Genomic DNA, 16,323 nt, shown 5'->3' with positions numbered 1-16,323 from the left:
AGAATGCAAATGAACACCAGGCATTTGTGTTCAGTTCAGTTTCCCTCTCACACACAGCGTACATTCATTGTGAAAAAGAGGCACTGTGGCTGAAATAGCAGCCAATGGATGGAGTGTATGTAGACGAAGAATAACACCGATACACATTTTTTTAAAAAGACGCAAGATGACACAGTGAAGCACAGCTGAGCCCAGTGCTTTAGCACTTTTTGTACTTACCATTAGGAATGGCTGCCAGCTTTCCAAAGGTGTCATTCAAAGCTCTCAGGAGATCAGAATTATTTTCATCAGCATTTTTCAACCTGTTTTGCATACTATTCAAGTTATCCCCATTTTCTGCAGAGAGTACACATACAAAAAAGCTTTAACTTGTTGTTTTCACTATGCTGTGTTTATGTAACACAGACAGACCCTGGTCGTCAGCAAGCAGGCTCAAACCCGGGACCTCTGAAGCGTAGTGTATGAGCCTCTATTGCATGAGCTAAAAGCCGTCTGGCTATTAGCCAAGCCTGCAGCAGCCTCATCAATCTGTATCTGGTCTAGGTGCCATTGGACAGAGTGCCGCACCAAGCAGGCCTGGGTTACATTTGCACCTTCATTTGGTATGTACGGTAATAAAACAGACCATGAACAACCCATTTGTCATCAATATACATATATTTAATTAATTTACTAAGTGACTGCAATGAACATATGTAACACTCAGTTCCAGGGTTTACTAATGCTATCGTCTGTATTTTAAAGGCACCTAATTCCTTTGTATCTAAGTGCTCGATTTCCTTAGACTACTGTAGGGTGATACGTGGTGCTTATAGAGGGATTTTATTAAGGCTCTCAAAGCACTTTGATGTACACAATGCTCCTGTAAGGTATGTATACAAAATAAGGCAGACAGAGGCTAAATGATTTACCCAAGGCCACACAGTAAGTCAATGGCAAATCGGGCAGAGAACCCAAGAAGCCAAACTACCAGACCTGTGCTTTAAAGATAGGCTACATTAAACTTTTCTATGATAACCTCACAAGTTCTTCTTCAGGTGTTTGCCCCGGGCCAATGGTTCATCCATTTTGTGTGACAAAACAATACAATCAGGGTAGTGTACTATCACCATTAGCATGCCTATTTCCCAATTCTTGCTGGACTTTCTCAAAGTAAGGCAACAACTGCTGATACAATGTCCAGAGAAAGGGCATGAAACCATATTAGTGGCATCATGATCAATATTAGGAGGCTACATCAAGAAAAAGTTATAATGAAATATGCAGATTGATTTTTTGGGGGAAAACTTGTTTGCAGATAAAAGAATATATCAAAATTTGTTTAAACTGAAAAACTAGTACAAATCAGAGGAACAGTAATGTGATAATCAGTACATGAAGGATGAAACTGACATTATCCTTCACAGATAAGTCGATATTCTTCACAAACTGTTTTCCATAACAATGATATTTTTGCTGGAACAACATGCTACATAAAAATGATTTTTCAAACTCTCCAGAGAGAGGCTCCAACTGAGGTTATTTAGAAATCTTTATTTCAAAAAGTCCAGAGTAGAGTTTGGGAAAGAAAATGCTAGTTAAGTCTGAAAACACCTATTTGGGGGGGACATTTTTAATCACTTATTACCATTGTTATGGAGCTCTTTGGAGCTGAAGAACAGAGAGGTGGGAATTTCTTGGCTCCAATGCACTCGCTGAATCAGAATAACTGATTGAACTGATAGTGGAAGACAGAGAATAATTTGTAGAAAAGGGGATGGGGTATAAACTCTAACTGTGACCTTCAAAAGTGTAGAAGTTTAGTGAAATTAAACACATTAGTACTTTGAATACTTATCCAAACAGATGCCTGTGGCATCTACCTGACTAGATCAAAGTCACCTTTCTGGTCCCCTGATTATAGGCTGACAAAGGGTCAAAAGAGCTCCCAGTGTGAGTTAAATTATTGGAGAGACTTGAGCAGGGCCGGCTCTAGCTTTTTTGCCGCACCAAGCAAAAAAAAAAAAAAAAAAAAAAAAAAACGTCAGCCGCAGGGAGCATGTGAAAGGTAATCAAGGCGGCTCGCAGGGGGGTGAAGGGCAGCACCCGCCCACTCCCTCCGCCCGTGGGCAGCCAGGTGCTGCAGCCTGCTCCCAGCTGGGCGAGAGGGGCTCCCCCTTCCAGCCTTGGGGTTCCTCTTTGGCGCCTCAGTCGGGCTGGGCTCAGAGCGGCGCGGGAGGCGGAGGCCTGTGCAGGCGGCGGGGAGTGGCGTGTCCCGGGGAGCCAGGCGGCATGGTGAACGGCGGGGATCACTAGTTCCTGCCCCCCCAGCCCGGAGTCTGTGCCCCTGTAGGGCTGGGCTGGGACTGGCGGAGCACGGGGAGCCGGTCGGGGGCTCCGGAGCTGTGGAACGGGCTGCCAAAGCAAACAAAAAAAAAAAAAAAAAAGAACCACGGCAGGGCGGTTGGAATGTGCCTCCCCAAGATTGCCCGGAATGCCGCCCTTTACAATGTACCGCCACAGGCACGTGCTTTCTCGTCTGTTGCCTGGAGCCAGCCCTGGACTTGAGACATTGGTGGCACAGACTGAAAAATCTCATACTGCCATACCTAAGGTTCAACATTGAATTAAAACCACTTTACCAAACTATTAGAAGAATTACTGTGTGAGCAATTTGACTCTATTATCTATGCAAAGAGTGTCGCAGTTGTGTCTGTCTCACATTGACCTGAAACAATTATTATTATTATTATTTCAGAGTAGCAGCCGTGTTAGTCTGTATCCGCAAAAAGAAGAACAGGAGGACTTGTGGCACCTTAGAGACTAACAGATTTATTAGAGCATAAGCTTTCGTGGACTACAGCCCCTATGCATCCGAAGAAGTGGGCTGTAGTCCACGAAAGCTTATGCTCTAATAAATCTGTTAGTCTCTAAGGTGCCACAAGTCCTCCTGTTCTTCTTCTTCTTATTGTTTGTATTACAGGTTTCAGAGTAGCAGTGGCACATACTGGCTTGGAACAGGTTGGGACCCCTCTGTTTGAGCTGCTATACAGAACAGTATAGTAAGACAAGAGGATTTGAAGAACTTTGTTAACTTTGTTAACTACTTTTAATTTTCTCAGTGACTATTACGGAATTCCAAAGATTTTTTTAAAAAGATAAAGCATATTTGCTTTTCTCAGGACTGATGGGTATTAACTTTCCTGAATGTGGCTTGAGGGAAACCAGTCAATAGATTATAAAAGATTAAAATCTCTCAAAGATGAATGTGTACAGACAGAAAGACAAATTGTTATTTTTTAAAAATAAAATCTAAGAAAACTGTACATTACCTATAAAACCAAGATATGCATTTTCGTAGATTATGAAAAGGCTTGAAGATTTTTTGTAACTCTCAAAACTAGCTAATCACTTACTATCGGTGAATCAAATGATTTTGTGTGTCAAAAAATTCATATTTTCCTGATTTCTTAATTAACTGGCCAAGTGTATAGTATTCATTTGGATACTGAATATCTTTGGATAGACGATATACTCTATGCTTGAATCCCATGCGCTCTAATGGCAGCACAATAGCTGTCTCTTTGATTGATTGACCAATTATTGTAATGAATGAACAGATATGTATTTAGGTTTTTTATTCCTTTCCAGGCGATTTATTTGAACAGTATTAACATTGGCCTTATAAAGTGAGCCTCTTTTTTTAGTAGCTTGCACTTTTTAAAATGCTTTTTTAAAAGTTGTATTTTTTAAAAATGGGAAGAAAAGAGAGAAAAAGCGCACACGCATCCACACAACCTCAAATTGGGGGTAGCTGGGGAGCTGGTCCAAGCAAATCTATGGCTCCCTGAAAAAAACCATTTAACTACCCAGGTAGGGCCTGATCCTGCCAAGTGCAAAGCATCTTCAACTTATTGAGAGTTGGGGGCACTCAGCATATTGCAGGATCAAGCCCTTGTGCACTAGAGGCCCCCACCTATACCTCTTCTGCTGTTGTGGGAGGGGCAATGTTTGGGGGGCATGTAAGTGGGAGACAGTCTTGCAGCCCAAAATGTGTCTGAAATGTCAACCAAGGAAGAATCTGCTCCTCTTATTTAAGGTAGGAGGGTGGGGACTATTTTGAGCTGCGTGGAGCTAAGGCTTCACTCCTGGGAAGTGCCTCACATAGAACAGGAGGTAGCCTCCCTGTTTGGGCAAGCTGTGGGAGACAGGGAGGTGAGTTGAGGCTGCAGTAAGCCCCAGGAAAGATCTTGTTTGAATTACAGTATAAAGGTTAACTTTGATGCCCAGGTGCCTTGTACTTTTAAGCACCAGATTCTGAAACTCTTAATCTCATTGAATAGTCAAGTCAGTGGGGCTACTAGTAAGGTGCTTCTAGATGAGAGTAAAGGCATCAGAACCTAGTCCTAAATTATCAGAGAATTTAGCAGAGCTAATTTCTTGTCTACGAAGATCAGCCTCCAAACAGTTTTAATTAGATCCATTTAATTTTCTATATTTGCCTGATATTTCCCCAATGTCTCTGGTCCCTTTTTGGAAGATCAGTGTGTATAATTTTTTTAATAATTCTGACATACTTTATTCATTTCAGGTGGTGTTTCTAGTAATTTTGCTGTATGGTCTTAAATTGTCTCCTCTCCTCCTCTCTAGCCTGCCTAATTATTCCCCTTCTATATTTCTGAAGCATTGTGTTTCCAGACCTCTGTTTCCAGCTTTGTAACCATAGCATCAAACTAATTTTTATGGATTTTAATAAGTTCAGTCCCTCCGGAACTCCTAAATTTGAATATTCAAACTCCATCTGTTTAATATTTTTTCCTTTTAATTTATCAAATGCATTTTAAATTGTTTTCTTAGTATTAGAAGAATAAAGCCATAAATAAATGCCCTAAGGCAGTCCCTTGCTGAAAGGGAGGGAAGGGGAGGAGCTCCTAAAATCATTGTTAATGAGAAGTTCTCTTAAAAATTTTGCTAAGTAATAAAGTTCTTAAAGGCCATATTGGGAAATAACCAATCTATCATTCAGACAGTACTTTTTATTAAGCACTGAGCAGGTATGTCGTATATTAATCATGACATATACTGGTTTCATTTATCATGGAATTTTTTCCTCTCCTTTCAATATTTAGTACTGAAAGATGCTGGAGACCAAAATCCTTCAGTTAGCTAGAGAATAGGTACAACAGGACCAGCTGCAATACAAATTTGTCCACACTGCTCAGCTAACATGCTTTACCTCTGGCCTGGGAGGAGTTAATGGGTTCATTCCTGTAAGATGCTGTGAACCCTCAACTCCCACTGAAATTGAGTTGGCTCAATGCCTTGCAGGATTGGTCCCTGTATACCCATTCAGTTCTTAGCCTCTGTGAGGGGGTTGCACAAGAACACCAATTAGTGCTGGCTGCGATTGTGTTTTGTGCAGTGGACTCCTGTTCCTGTGACCTGGATTAAGATGGGCAAATCATTTTTATGTTTCTGTTGTTAAACATAGCACTAAGGGATAAAGCATTGTCTACTCATCAGAAAAAGAAACAAACATAAAGAAGTCATAAGAGCAAAACCATTTCCCCACATTTTAATCTGGCACCATATATGCCTGAGTATTGTAGGTGATTAAGGAGCTACATATAAATGGAGGATGATTTATCCATTTATATGTCTAAGGAATAGTTCAGGTCTCTGCAGATTTTATATATTGGGGCCACTGATTAATTGCCGATGACATGGCACCATTAAAATACCTTAACTTGGCTGCTAACATATATAGTTTTCTTATAGTAACATGGCCCAATGCATGTTCACAAGGGAAATTGTCTAAGACGCCATCATAAAGAACACATAGTTAAATGCGTGGCACCAAAGAATGGGAAAGGAAGCTTCATTAGATTATTTTTAAAGAGTAGTTTTAAAACCATGGAAACTGCAAACACAGTAGCCAATGTTGGCTGGGTACCGTCCAAATTAGTGAAATTATATGTATATCTTACTGCTTCTATTACATTTGTTTTACTCCTTCGCAAATAGAATTCTTGCTCCCCACTGTCTTATCCTATAAAGAGGATTATGAGTCCCAAGTTAATTCTTTATCTACAGAATATGCAAGACAGTAGACAGGAATAAGCAGAAGAAATAGAGATGTAATGAGAGAGATGCAGCCTGTGTTGGTCAATCTTTACTAAAAAAAAATCCTGTATATTTAGTTTCAGAGTAGCAGCCGTGTTAGTCTGTATCCGCAAAAAGAACAGGAGTACTTGTGGCACCTTACAACAGAAAAACTTCAAAAACAGACTCCAACGAGAGACTGCTGAGCTGGAATTGATATGCAAACTAGACACAATCAACAAAGGATTGAATAAGGACTGGGAATGGCTGAGCCATTACAAACATTGAATCTATCTCCCCTTGTAAGTATTCTCACACTTCTTATCAACCTGTCTGTACTGGGCTAGCTTGATTATCACTTCAAACATTTTTTTTCTCTTACTTAATTGGCCTCTCAGAGTTGGTAAGACAACTCCCACCTGTTCATGCTCTCTGTATGTGTGTATATATATCTTCTCAATATATGTTCCATTCTATATGCATCCGAAGAAGTGGGCTGTAGTCCACGAAAGCTTATGCTCTAATAAATGTGTTAGTCTCTAAGGTGCCACAAGTACTCCTGTTCTTTTTGTGTATATTTAGTATTGATTGTAATGTTTGTACTGAAGAGTATGCTGGTTACCAAAATTAATACAGGAGCTAAAATCCACTTCAGGTAGGGACAAATTCCCTGCGTGAGATTTACCTGTACTTGTCAGAAGTGAAATGTTTTAGCTAAAAATGTTCATCTGTTGTTGGAGGGGTAGAGTCTCCTCAAGCTGTCAATTCTTAAACTAAAGAAAATGATGTGAGCTGGATTTCAGAGGCCACCTGACTTTATGTCTTCAGCTTAAAGGGAGCTTGTACATAATTTTACTGCACTTTTCATTGATCTGTTCGGACTAAACGCCATATTTAATCTCAAATCTGTACAAGAGCAATCATATTTTTAAAAATGTAAATTCAAAATTATAAGGAAGACAAATTGCTCCTGGCAAGCTGAGAATCTGTCAAGGTACAGACAGACAGAGAGAAAAGCTGGCAGGCAGCTGCATTCACTCCCTCACAGCCAAATTCTCAAAACTCTACGCTTAGGCAGAGCACTACAAATAGAATCTACTTCTCCCACCAAGTTTATTCCTTCTAATTCTCAGTCCCACAGAGAGAGAAATGACTAAACCTCCATTGTAATAGCTGCTGTCAGAAGTTTTGCTCTGTAAGGACTATTTCAGCAGTTTTTGGAAGTAATATATGGCATTTTTCTGATTAACAGCCATTTTATAACTAGCGTAATTGGCCACAAATCATGAGAATGTCATAATGTAGCAAGAAAACATTCCCATCTCCGTCATAGCTTAGGCCTGGCTTCCTGGAGGATAGATTAGTTGAGTGGTTTACGGGTTTTCATTACTTTAACTAATGTACTACCTGTAGTGCAGAGAGAGAAATTCTAAACTAATGATCACTTCTGTCTACCAGCTCTTTATAGAGTGCCCATCATCCATCTTTCACTTCTGTATTTCCAGTAGGGATTCTGAAGAGGGCAGCTAAGGAGGTTTAATTCTATTAGTTTTAATCTCAGCTCTCACTTTCCATCCCAGAAATGCCAACACGTACAGGAGGGATTATGTTAATACCAGTAACATCATTATTTTGATGTAAAAGCAGAGGGAGGTGGGAAATCTGCTCACTGAACTTGTTCTGCTGTATCTGCATTCAGGGCACAAATTTTAACTGATTTCTGCAGGGCAGGTGGAATTTGAGACATATTTTATTATGTTCAGAATCCATGCAATGAAACATTGTTTTATGCCTCTACAAAGCAATTTTACTATAAATCGTTATTAAAGAATCCTAATGAAAAAACATCTGTTTCAGTGGGGTTGCGTGAGTGTAGATGAGAACCTAGTTTGTGAATTTATAAATGTCCCTTTCCACTTGAAATTGTTACACTATTTGCACTTTCACTTCTGTAAATTTTGATAGGAGTGAAACTTTGGTTGGAGTGTATTTTAAAACATCCCCTAAATATATCATTTATATTGTAATATGCTTTTTCAGGGCCAGGTGATATGCTTATATATGCATATGGCATTCACTCATATCTGAGCCAAATTATGTCCTCACTTTTTCCTTTGAGCACAAGAGGTCTTGCACTGTGAAGCAGTATCCATAATAAATGACTGTTTCAATATAGTTGTGTAACTTCTTCAGATAGCCATAGATTCCAAGGCCAGAAGGGACCATTCTAATCATCTACTCTGACCTCCTGTGTAACACAAACTATAGAACCTCCCCCAAATCATTCCTAGAGCAGATCTTTTAGAAAAACATCCAATCTTGATTTCAAAATTATCAGAGATGGAGAATCCGCCATGACCCTCGGTAAGCTGTTACAGTGGTTAACTACTCTCATAATTAAAAATGTATGCCTTATTTCCAGTCTGAATTAGTATAGCTTTAACTACCAGGCATTGGATCATGCAATGCCAATGTGATGCTACACTGAAAAACCCATTGTTCCCCATGTAGGTTCTTGGACTGTAATCAAGTCACCCCTTAACCTTCTCTTTGTTAAGCTAAATAGATTTAGCTCCTTGAGTCTATCACTATAAGGCATGTTTTCTAATCCTTTAATCATGTTATGGCTCCTTTCTCCACTTTGTCAACATCCTTCTTGAATTGTGGACACCAGAACTGGACACAGTGTTCCAGAAGTGGTCGCTCCAGTACCAAATACAGAGGTAAAATAACATCTCCTAGATTCCCCTGTTTATGCATCTAAGGATCTCATTAGCTCTTTCGGCCATGGCATAGCACTGGGAGCACTTGTTCAGCTGATTATCCACCATGATCCCCAAATATTTTTCAGAGTCTTCCCAGGATAGAGTCCTCCATTGTATCAGTATAGTCTGTGTTTCTTGTTCATAGATGTTTACATTTGGCCATATTAAAACACATATTGTTTGCTTGCACCCAGCTTGCTAAGGGATCCAGATCACTTTGTATCACTCTTCATTATTTACCACTCCCCCAATTTTTGTGTCATCTGCAAACTTTACCAGTGATGATTTTAAGTTTTCTTCCAAGTCATTAATAAAAATGTTAAACAGCATAGGGTCAATCCCTGTGGGACCCCACTAGAAACACACCCATTTGATCATGACTCTCCATTTATAATTTTATTTTGAGACTTATCAGATAACCAGCATTTAATGTGTGCCATGCTAATTTAAGATTGTTCTAGTTTTTTAATCAAAACGTTGTGTGGCACCAAGTCAAACACCTTACAAAAGTCTACATGTATTGCATCAACACTATTACCTTTATTAACCAAACTTGTAATCTCATCAAAAAAGGTATCAAGTTAGTCTGACAGGATCTATTTTCCATAAACCCATAGCATTAATTTTATTACCCTCCTTTAATTCTCTATTCATAGAATCCCATATCATAATAGTCATAATATATCAATCATTGTTATGGACCATGTTCCACTGCTTGTGGCACTGTGTATTCAAAATAAATGTGGTCATCAAAGTGGATGGGGAGAGATAGAGCCAGATCTCTACTGTCCCCTATACACAGGTCTTTGAAACAGGCCAACAGTGCATGATGGAGTAAGAAAGGGGCTTACTACTTGAATGCCTGTGAGTTTAGAGAGATAGGCATCCTTCCTCCCTCACCTGACTATTTCCTGCTCCCCACTCTCCAACGGCTTGGTGGATCTGCACCACATGCTACTATGGGCTGCTCTCAAATTTCATAATATATAACAATAATAAACTATATCTTTACTAAATCTTGCAGTCAAGACAAACAATAGAATTTTATGGAATGGGCAACCAAAATGTACATCCAGCTTTACAAGCTATCAGTGCTACAAATGTTCACATCTCTTGCACTTTTAGACTGTAATAAAATGTTTTTAATCCCAAAGAGAATATGATAGTAAAACATAATAAATGATCTCTTTAAACCTGACAGCTACTTACTGCATGTTAAATATGTTCTGTTGGTTGAATTCCTAGGGCTGCCAAAATATGTTTAAGTGCAAAAAGCCAAAAAGACACACTAAGATCTACCTCCTCAGGGTTTGATCCCTTAGACCTTATGCTTTTGTACTACAACTTGCATGAGGTCAATGGGGGTTTTGCAGGAAAAGGACCAAAGGACTGGACCGAATCGTTTTCTGAACAAAATTTGTTTACGTTCTAACAAAAAACAATTTATAACGAATGTTATCACTACAGATGGCTTTAGGCACTATCAAAGAAATAACCAGCTATGACCTGATTCCGGAATCTTATTGTTGGCGATTTTCTAGTGATGATGCATAAAGCAAAGAAATCATCTTGATTGTCAGATACTATGATAGCTTGCAATTTGTAAGCAAGAAAAATCATGTCAGTCTCTCTATTTACAGGGTGCCATCTTTTTTATTTCCTTGCAGGCCCCATATCGGTTTCTTCTCACAGGCTTCCAAGGACTGTAACATTCCTGTCTTCATGGTTATTTCCAGGTGTCCCTAGATTGCTATGATAATTTCAGTCAGTTAAACTTGATCCGACTATGTCATGATTATTACTCAAAATTCAAGAGATGCTATGAGCATTGCACATAGCTTTTTTCCAAAAGATCCAGGATGACATTTCAAACTATAACAAAGGAATGAATGTCAAAGTTACTGGATCTTAATTTGAAATAAGCCACAAAGTTACTACCCTGGACTTGATATCCTAAACTAAACTTGGTTAGTACTTGGATAGAAGGCCTTCAAAGGCTGATTCAGTAGGTGGCACCCTTCTTTCCAAATTTTTATTAAACCATTGACCCCAAATGCTATAGTTCTGGAGGTGTTTTTCTTTGGCTGACATAAAAACAGCAGTAAGACCACTTGTGATCATTAAAGACCCCTAGCATTTTCCACAAGCGCAGAGGTGGGAACCTCAGAGTACTGGCCAAATTCAAAGTGGGTAACTGTAGTCTGCTTACCAAATATTTCCCCTTCAGTTTCATTCCAATAAGATATTCTTCACTTTTTATCCTAAGCTGTTATGGAGGGTTGTTGACAACTATTAAACAGATGTTATATTTTACTCCATCCGGAGATCGCTTTCTTTAGTGTTATAAGAAGTGATTTTGTATACTCTTTAAGAAGTTTATAAAACAGTTTAGGATTTATCTGGAAAAAAAACTCTGGAAGTAGGCTACTACTGGCTGCAAGATGTACTGGTCAAATAATGACAAATATATTAACCAATAATTTGTTCAATAACTGATAGGAAAATATTCAAATACATTATATACAGATATGATTTGACCTGTTTTACTATATATTAAGGTAATGCATGTATTTTGAGGCTTAGAATCTGACTTTAAGCAAAGCCCTCAGCAAGCAATAATGTATCAGCTGCACCAATTATGGCTGGTCAAAATTTTCTGATGAAAATTCTTTGCTATAGAAAATTGCATTTGATTCAATGAAAATTTTCACTGAAAGTGTCTCATTTCCTCAAAAATGTTTGATTTTTTCATTGGAATACTGAAAACTAAACAGCAAAAAAGTTTTTGCTAAAAACTGAAATTGGTTTGGTTTTTGACAGTTGTTAGCCCCAAATCTGCAGTTTTGAGTCTCAATGTTTATGGTTTTCAATTATTAAAAAGTGAAACATTATAATTTTTTAATGAAAAGTTGGAATTTTCCTATGAAAATTTTGATATTTTTTCCCTTTTTCATTGAAATTTTCAGTGGAAAAACCCTCAATTCTCTTCCCAGCTCTAACACCAAGCCATGAGTAGTCCAGGGAGACATTATGACTCAGAGACATAGCTCTTCATTGCAAAGCCTACATTGCTTCATCCTTACTCCTAGGTTGGTGGGGTAGTAATTTATTGCTGGCCTGTAACAGTAGTAAATTACTCACCACCCATACTGCTGGCTCACCTAATGTAGCCAGTGAATCAGTGATGAAGCTAAGGCTCCACCATTACCCACCCCCTTATCTGCCCACCAGTATCAGGGAGCAAGTAGCCCTACTGGACCGAACACCCAGATAGCCCATGTAGGCACATATTACTTCAATAAGACTTTGCATGGCCCCACAGTCAGAATTTGAAGCTAGTCTTAAATAAATAGTCAAAGTTACACATTATACTCATTTCATGCTATCAGGATGTCCTAGTGGTCTAAGGCTCTGCATTTAGGTCACAGTGTCCCCTGGTTGAGCTTTTTTAAAAAAAATTTCCACTAATGTGTCTTCCTTGCACTAGGAACATACCAGATCTTAGTAGCTTATCAACATAAACTAATGTCATATACAGTACACATACCTTTAACATCCTTTTCTATCTTCTTGGCCTCATTAAGAACCCTGAAGCTTTTCTGAAGCGAGTTCTTGGCACCATCCTTCAGTGATCCTTGAGGACCAGATGCCTGCAGGCCAACAAGCAGTGTCATTTACAGAAAAGTATTTTTAAGCTGATTCAGGGCAAGTTTAAAGCAATACAAAGAATAGGAGGAAGATCTAGCTGAAGAATCATTGAAATTTTAAGCGGTCATCAATGTACTCTGAATTATATGCTGCTGCCATTACACTGGTCCTCCAACAGAGATTAATAAAATACTTTTCACTTATTAATTTACTTTTATTTTTACAAGAAACCAGGGCTCCCTTGGAATGTCAATGATGAAGTTAATAAAAGAGAGAGAAAGAGAAATTGTAGTGAAAGCAGAATAGAATCTAGGAGCAGATTTTTTTCAAATTTTTGTAAGCATATTTTTTCAGTCTGGATTTCTTCCTGCAACTATGGACACCATAAGATAATACAGTTCAGTACTTCTCCCTAACAACAGCTATGAAACATTTAATAAATAGACTAGATCTCACAACACAGACTCTAATATAGACCACAGATGTTCTCATAGCAATTGTATTTCCTGAATCAAACCAAGTCAGCCAAGGTGAAATGAATGAAAATAGGCTTAGGAGGGGGACGAAAAGGTGTAGTTAAATCTGAAATTCTTAACTACTAAATACTATTTAAAAATCTCGTTCTTTGAGAAACACACAAAGCTGCACCTACAGTTCAAAGGTTGACTGATAGGAAAAACTGTTTTTCTAAATTAAATTAGTATTTTAACTTGCTAGGGAATGCTCTAGAATCTGAATAATTTACTGTTCAGTTTGAGAGATTGAACTCCAGTCACTCCATAATACAGACTGCATTTCTTTGAGAATACTCCTGACAGCCAGATAACATTTTACATTAGTCATGGGTCATAGCCTTGTAACTAGTATGTAATTAAGAAGTAACTACTTTTCATTTTCCAGGGCAGATACATGTACTTAAAATTAACTACATGCCAATTAAATGACACTGTTATTATTTAATATTTATATTCCCATAAAGCCCAGAGGTCATATTTTTGAACACTTGCAGATTTCTCCCACTTCTCTGTTGTACATTAGAGCCAATACATTTGCCTGCTCATATCAAAATCTTGTTAGAAGCCCTGGATTCTTTGGAAATTCAATACACCCTCACAATGTGGTTCTCTGTAAGAGAGCATTTTACTTCTTACTGTGCGGTACTCCATATACACACAGCTACCAGCTTCAGGCTCCTTGTTATCATATAGGAATGAAACACATACTTAAGTGCTTTCCTGAATAGGGACTGACTAAAGCATGTGCTTAAGTGCTCTCCTGAAATAAAATCCAGGTGACTGCATTATTGTGCAATAGTATTCCACACTTCCAAGCTCACTTAGGGCTTCACAGACCCAAGGTCTGCAGTCACCGTGCACACGGAACTGCTGATTTCAACATACCCATAAAAACTGCAGAGCTGGGTTTTATATATCTATTTTTAACAGAGTAACAGCTAATGTAATTCATTGCACGTATAGTAAAAAATGATACCCATAATCCCTTAAAAAGAGTATCCGTGAGGAATCATTACTTGATCTCCAATGCAACAAGGGAATTGCTCCTGAAGGAGGCATGTTTGGCCAGTTTTGGCAGCAGATATACCTGTCAAATCAGATTATGTTTTTATGTTCTTTTTCCCTTTGCGCTTCAGAAGCTTGGGAATGATCACTCTGTGAGCATGGAACTTCAGATCTAATGATCATTTTTGTTATTATTAACAATTTGCTGGGCTTGCTTGACTGGCTATTAAAACAGTTTATATTTGATAAAATGAATTGGAAAGGCGGCATTTGCAATGCAAAAACAAGATGTGGGTTGAATAAGGGGCTGAGTAATTAGGGCCAAGCTGGTATTTGTGCCAGCAGTCCTGATTGCACTACATACAGCATAAAGATAATATTTACAAAGACCTTTTCACAGATAAATAGAGATGTACAGATTGAAAACAATTTAAAAGGAAATATGCTATTCAAAAAGAGTCAACTAATCAAAGCATCTTATACAAAGTGTGCATTTTGGTGATTTGTGGCTAATAAGATATTGACTTAACGAAAAGCACAGACATTACCAATAGCTTACTGTGTGCAACATGAGTGTTTATGTGTGCAGGCAAATATGTGTAATGGTGAAGTCCTTCATGTTTTAATAGCAGGTGATACTGTGTGTTTAGACATATGGATTGATACTGCGTTTAGATTTCCTGTATCAGTTCATATGCTAAAAAATAGATGATAGAAAAAGAAAAACACTGTCGAACCATGTCCACACTACCCTCCTTCTGTCGGTGGTGCGCATCCTCACCAGAGCACTTCCACCAACTGAAGAGGGGCAGTGTGGGGGGCTGAGAGCCGGAGCTCTCAGCTCCCCACGGCTCCCTGCTGGGAGCTCAACTGCCCCCTGGGCTTTTCGCCTCCCTGCCAGGAGCAGGGGGCAGCCCCCCAAACTTCTCAGCTCCCTGAGCGAGGAGCCAGGAGTCCGGACAGCAGCACTGTTGGGAGCAGGGAGCCCAGATGCAGCAGGGCTGCCAGCAGGAGCGGGGAGCACAGGCAGCAGTGCGGTTGGGAGCAAGGAGCTGTGATGGCAGCCAGGCTCTACCTGGAGGCCACCACGGGCCCCAGGCTTTCTTGTCATGGCTGGAGCTGTGAAACTGACCAGAATGACAGCCACCAGCCAATGTAAGTAATGCAGTGTCTACTACACTGTGTCGTCCTAACTACACCGACACAAGCCCTATGCCTCTCGAGGAGATGGAGTTAGGATGTCGGTGTAGTATGGCACTTGCGACAGTGGGAGCAACTGACATAATTAGGTTGACACAAGTTGCCTTATGTCAACCTAACTCTGTAATATAGAGCAAGCCCTAGTCCCTTGATCTTGCTTAGAACACCACACCTGCACTTTTAAAAAAAGTGATCACATTAAAAATATCTCTTGAAGCGTCACTTTAAAACTGTGATTCTAAACTCTGAACTAGAAGCCAAATCCTTTATCATGATTTAACTTTTCAGTCAGTTGACCCGATCACCATCGGTACCCATGCTAAGTAATGGGCCGTGGTAAGCTGCTTGAATGCTGGAGGAGCTGCATCAGTGATTAATTTATTTTGCTTTTAAAAGGGAGAATGAATCCATCATAAAAAATCATGGGAGGAATTCTTCTGTCATATTTTTAAATATGGATTCTCTTTTCTAGTCATCTATCGGGCTTCCTGCTACTGCAGTGCTTCTTAGTCTCTTTAGTTCTAGCTTTTAATACTGTCAGGTTCATTTTAAAAGAAAGCATCCTTTCCATTAACATAAATAAAACCCTAAAATGGCCATATATCACACTTCTATTTAAGAATCTGTGTGATACAGAAGTAGGTATTTTATTATAGGTTATGTTGGGTAGGAATGGCAAATACCTAGCAAGAAGAACTTCCCTAAACTCATTACTTTAAAAAGGGCAGCAGTTTCCTCCACATTCCTATTTTTCTATCAATTAGATCCTTATTCTATACAACTTGCATATAACAAATAAGGCTATACCTATTGAATCCATAAGAATGAGCGCCCTTAAAATGCTGCCTTAATCATGCCTTAGAGTCTCCTTACTTGCTAAACATTTGTCTCTATTTATATCACACTATCCACATCCTTTCTTCATTCCATTTCAAATTATCTATCCTTTTTCTCCTTATAGTATAATCAGCTGGTTCATTGCCTCTCTGACATATGCCCTTTTGTAGCCATATAGCAATCACCTGCTTTGTTTCCTGACTATTGCATCTCCTTTCCCATTCAACCATCATAACATCTGTCTCCCTCACTGTCTCTGAGGCATCAAAGGA

At 39.0% G+C, this 16,323-nt stretch overlaps 1 protein-coding gene across 7 annotated transcripts in view; it reads right to left on the bottom strand.

Moving 5' to 3' along the window:
• Positions 1–16,323, bottom strand: part of LAMA2 (laminin subunit alpha 2) — a 470,353-nt gene that overhangs the window by 67,801 nt on the left and 386,229 nt on the right. For all 7 annotated transcript variants that reach the window (XM_065588563.1, XM_065588564.1, XM_065588566.1 and 4 more), the window contains 2 exons: positions 12,394–12,496; positions 220–336 (listed from right to left, as the gene is read on the bottom strand). In XM_065588563.1, the coding sequence (XP_065444635.1) occupies positions 220–336; positions 12,394–12,496 (220 nt within the window). The remainder of the gene's footprint in view (positions 1–219; positions 337–12,393; positions 12,497–16,323) is intronic.

Source organism: Chrysemys picta, chromosome 3 (assembly GCF_011386835.1).
Source record: "Chrysemys picta bellii isolate R12L10 chromosome 3, ASM1138683v2, whole genome shotgun sequence".
In the NCBI taxonomy this organism is placed as follows: Eukaryota; Metazoa; Chordata; order Testudines; family Emydidae; genus Chrysemys; species Chrysemys picta.
This window is presented reverse-complemented; position numbering and strand designations above follow the sequence as displayed.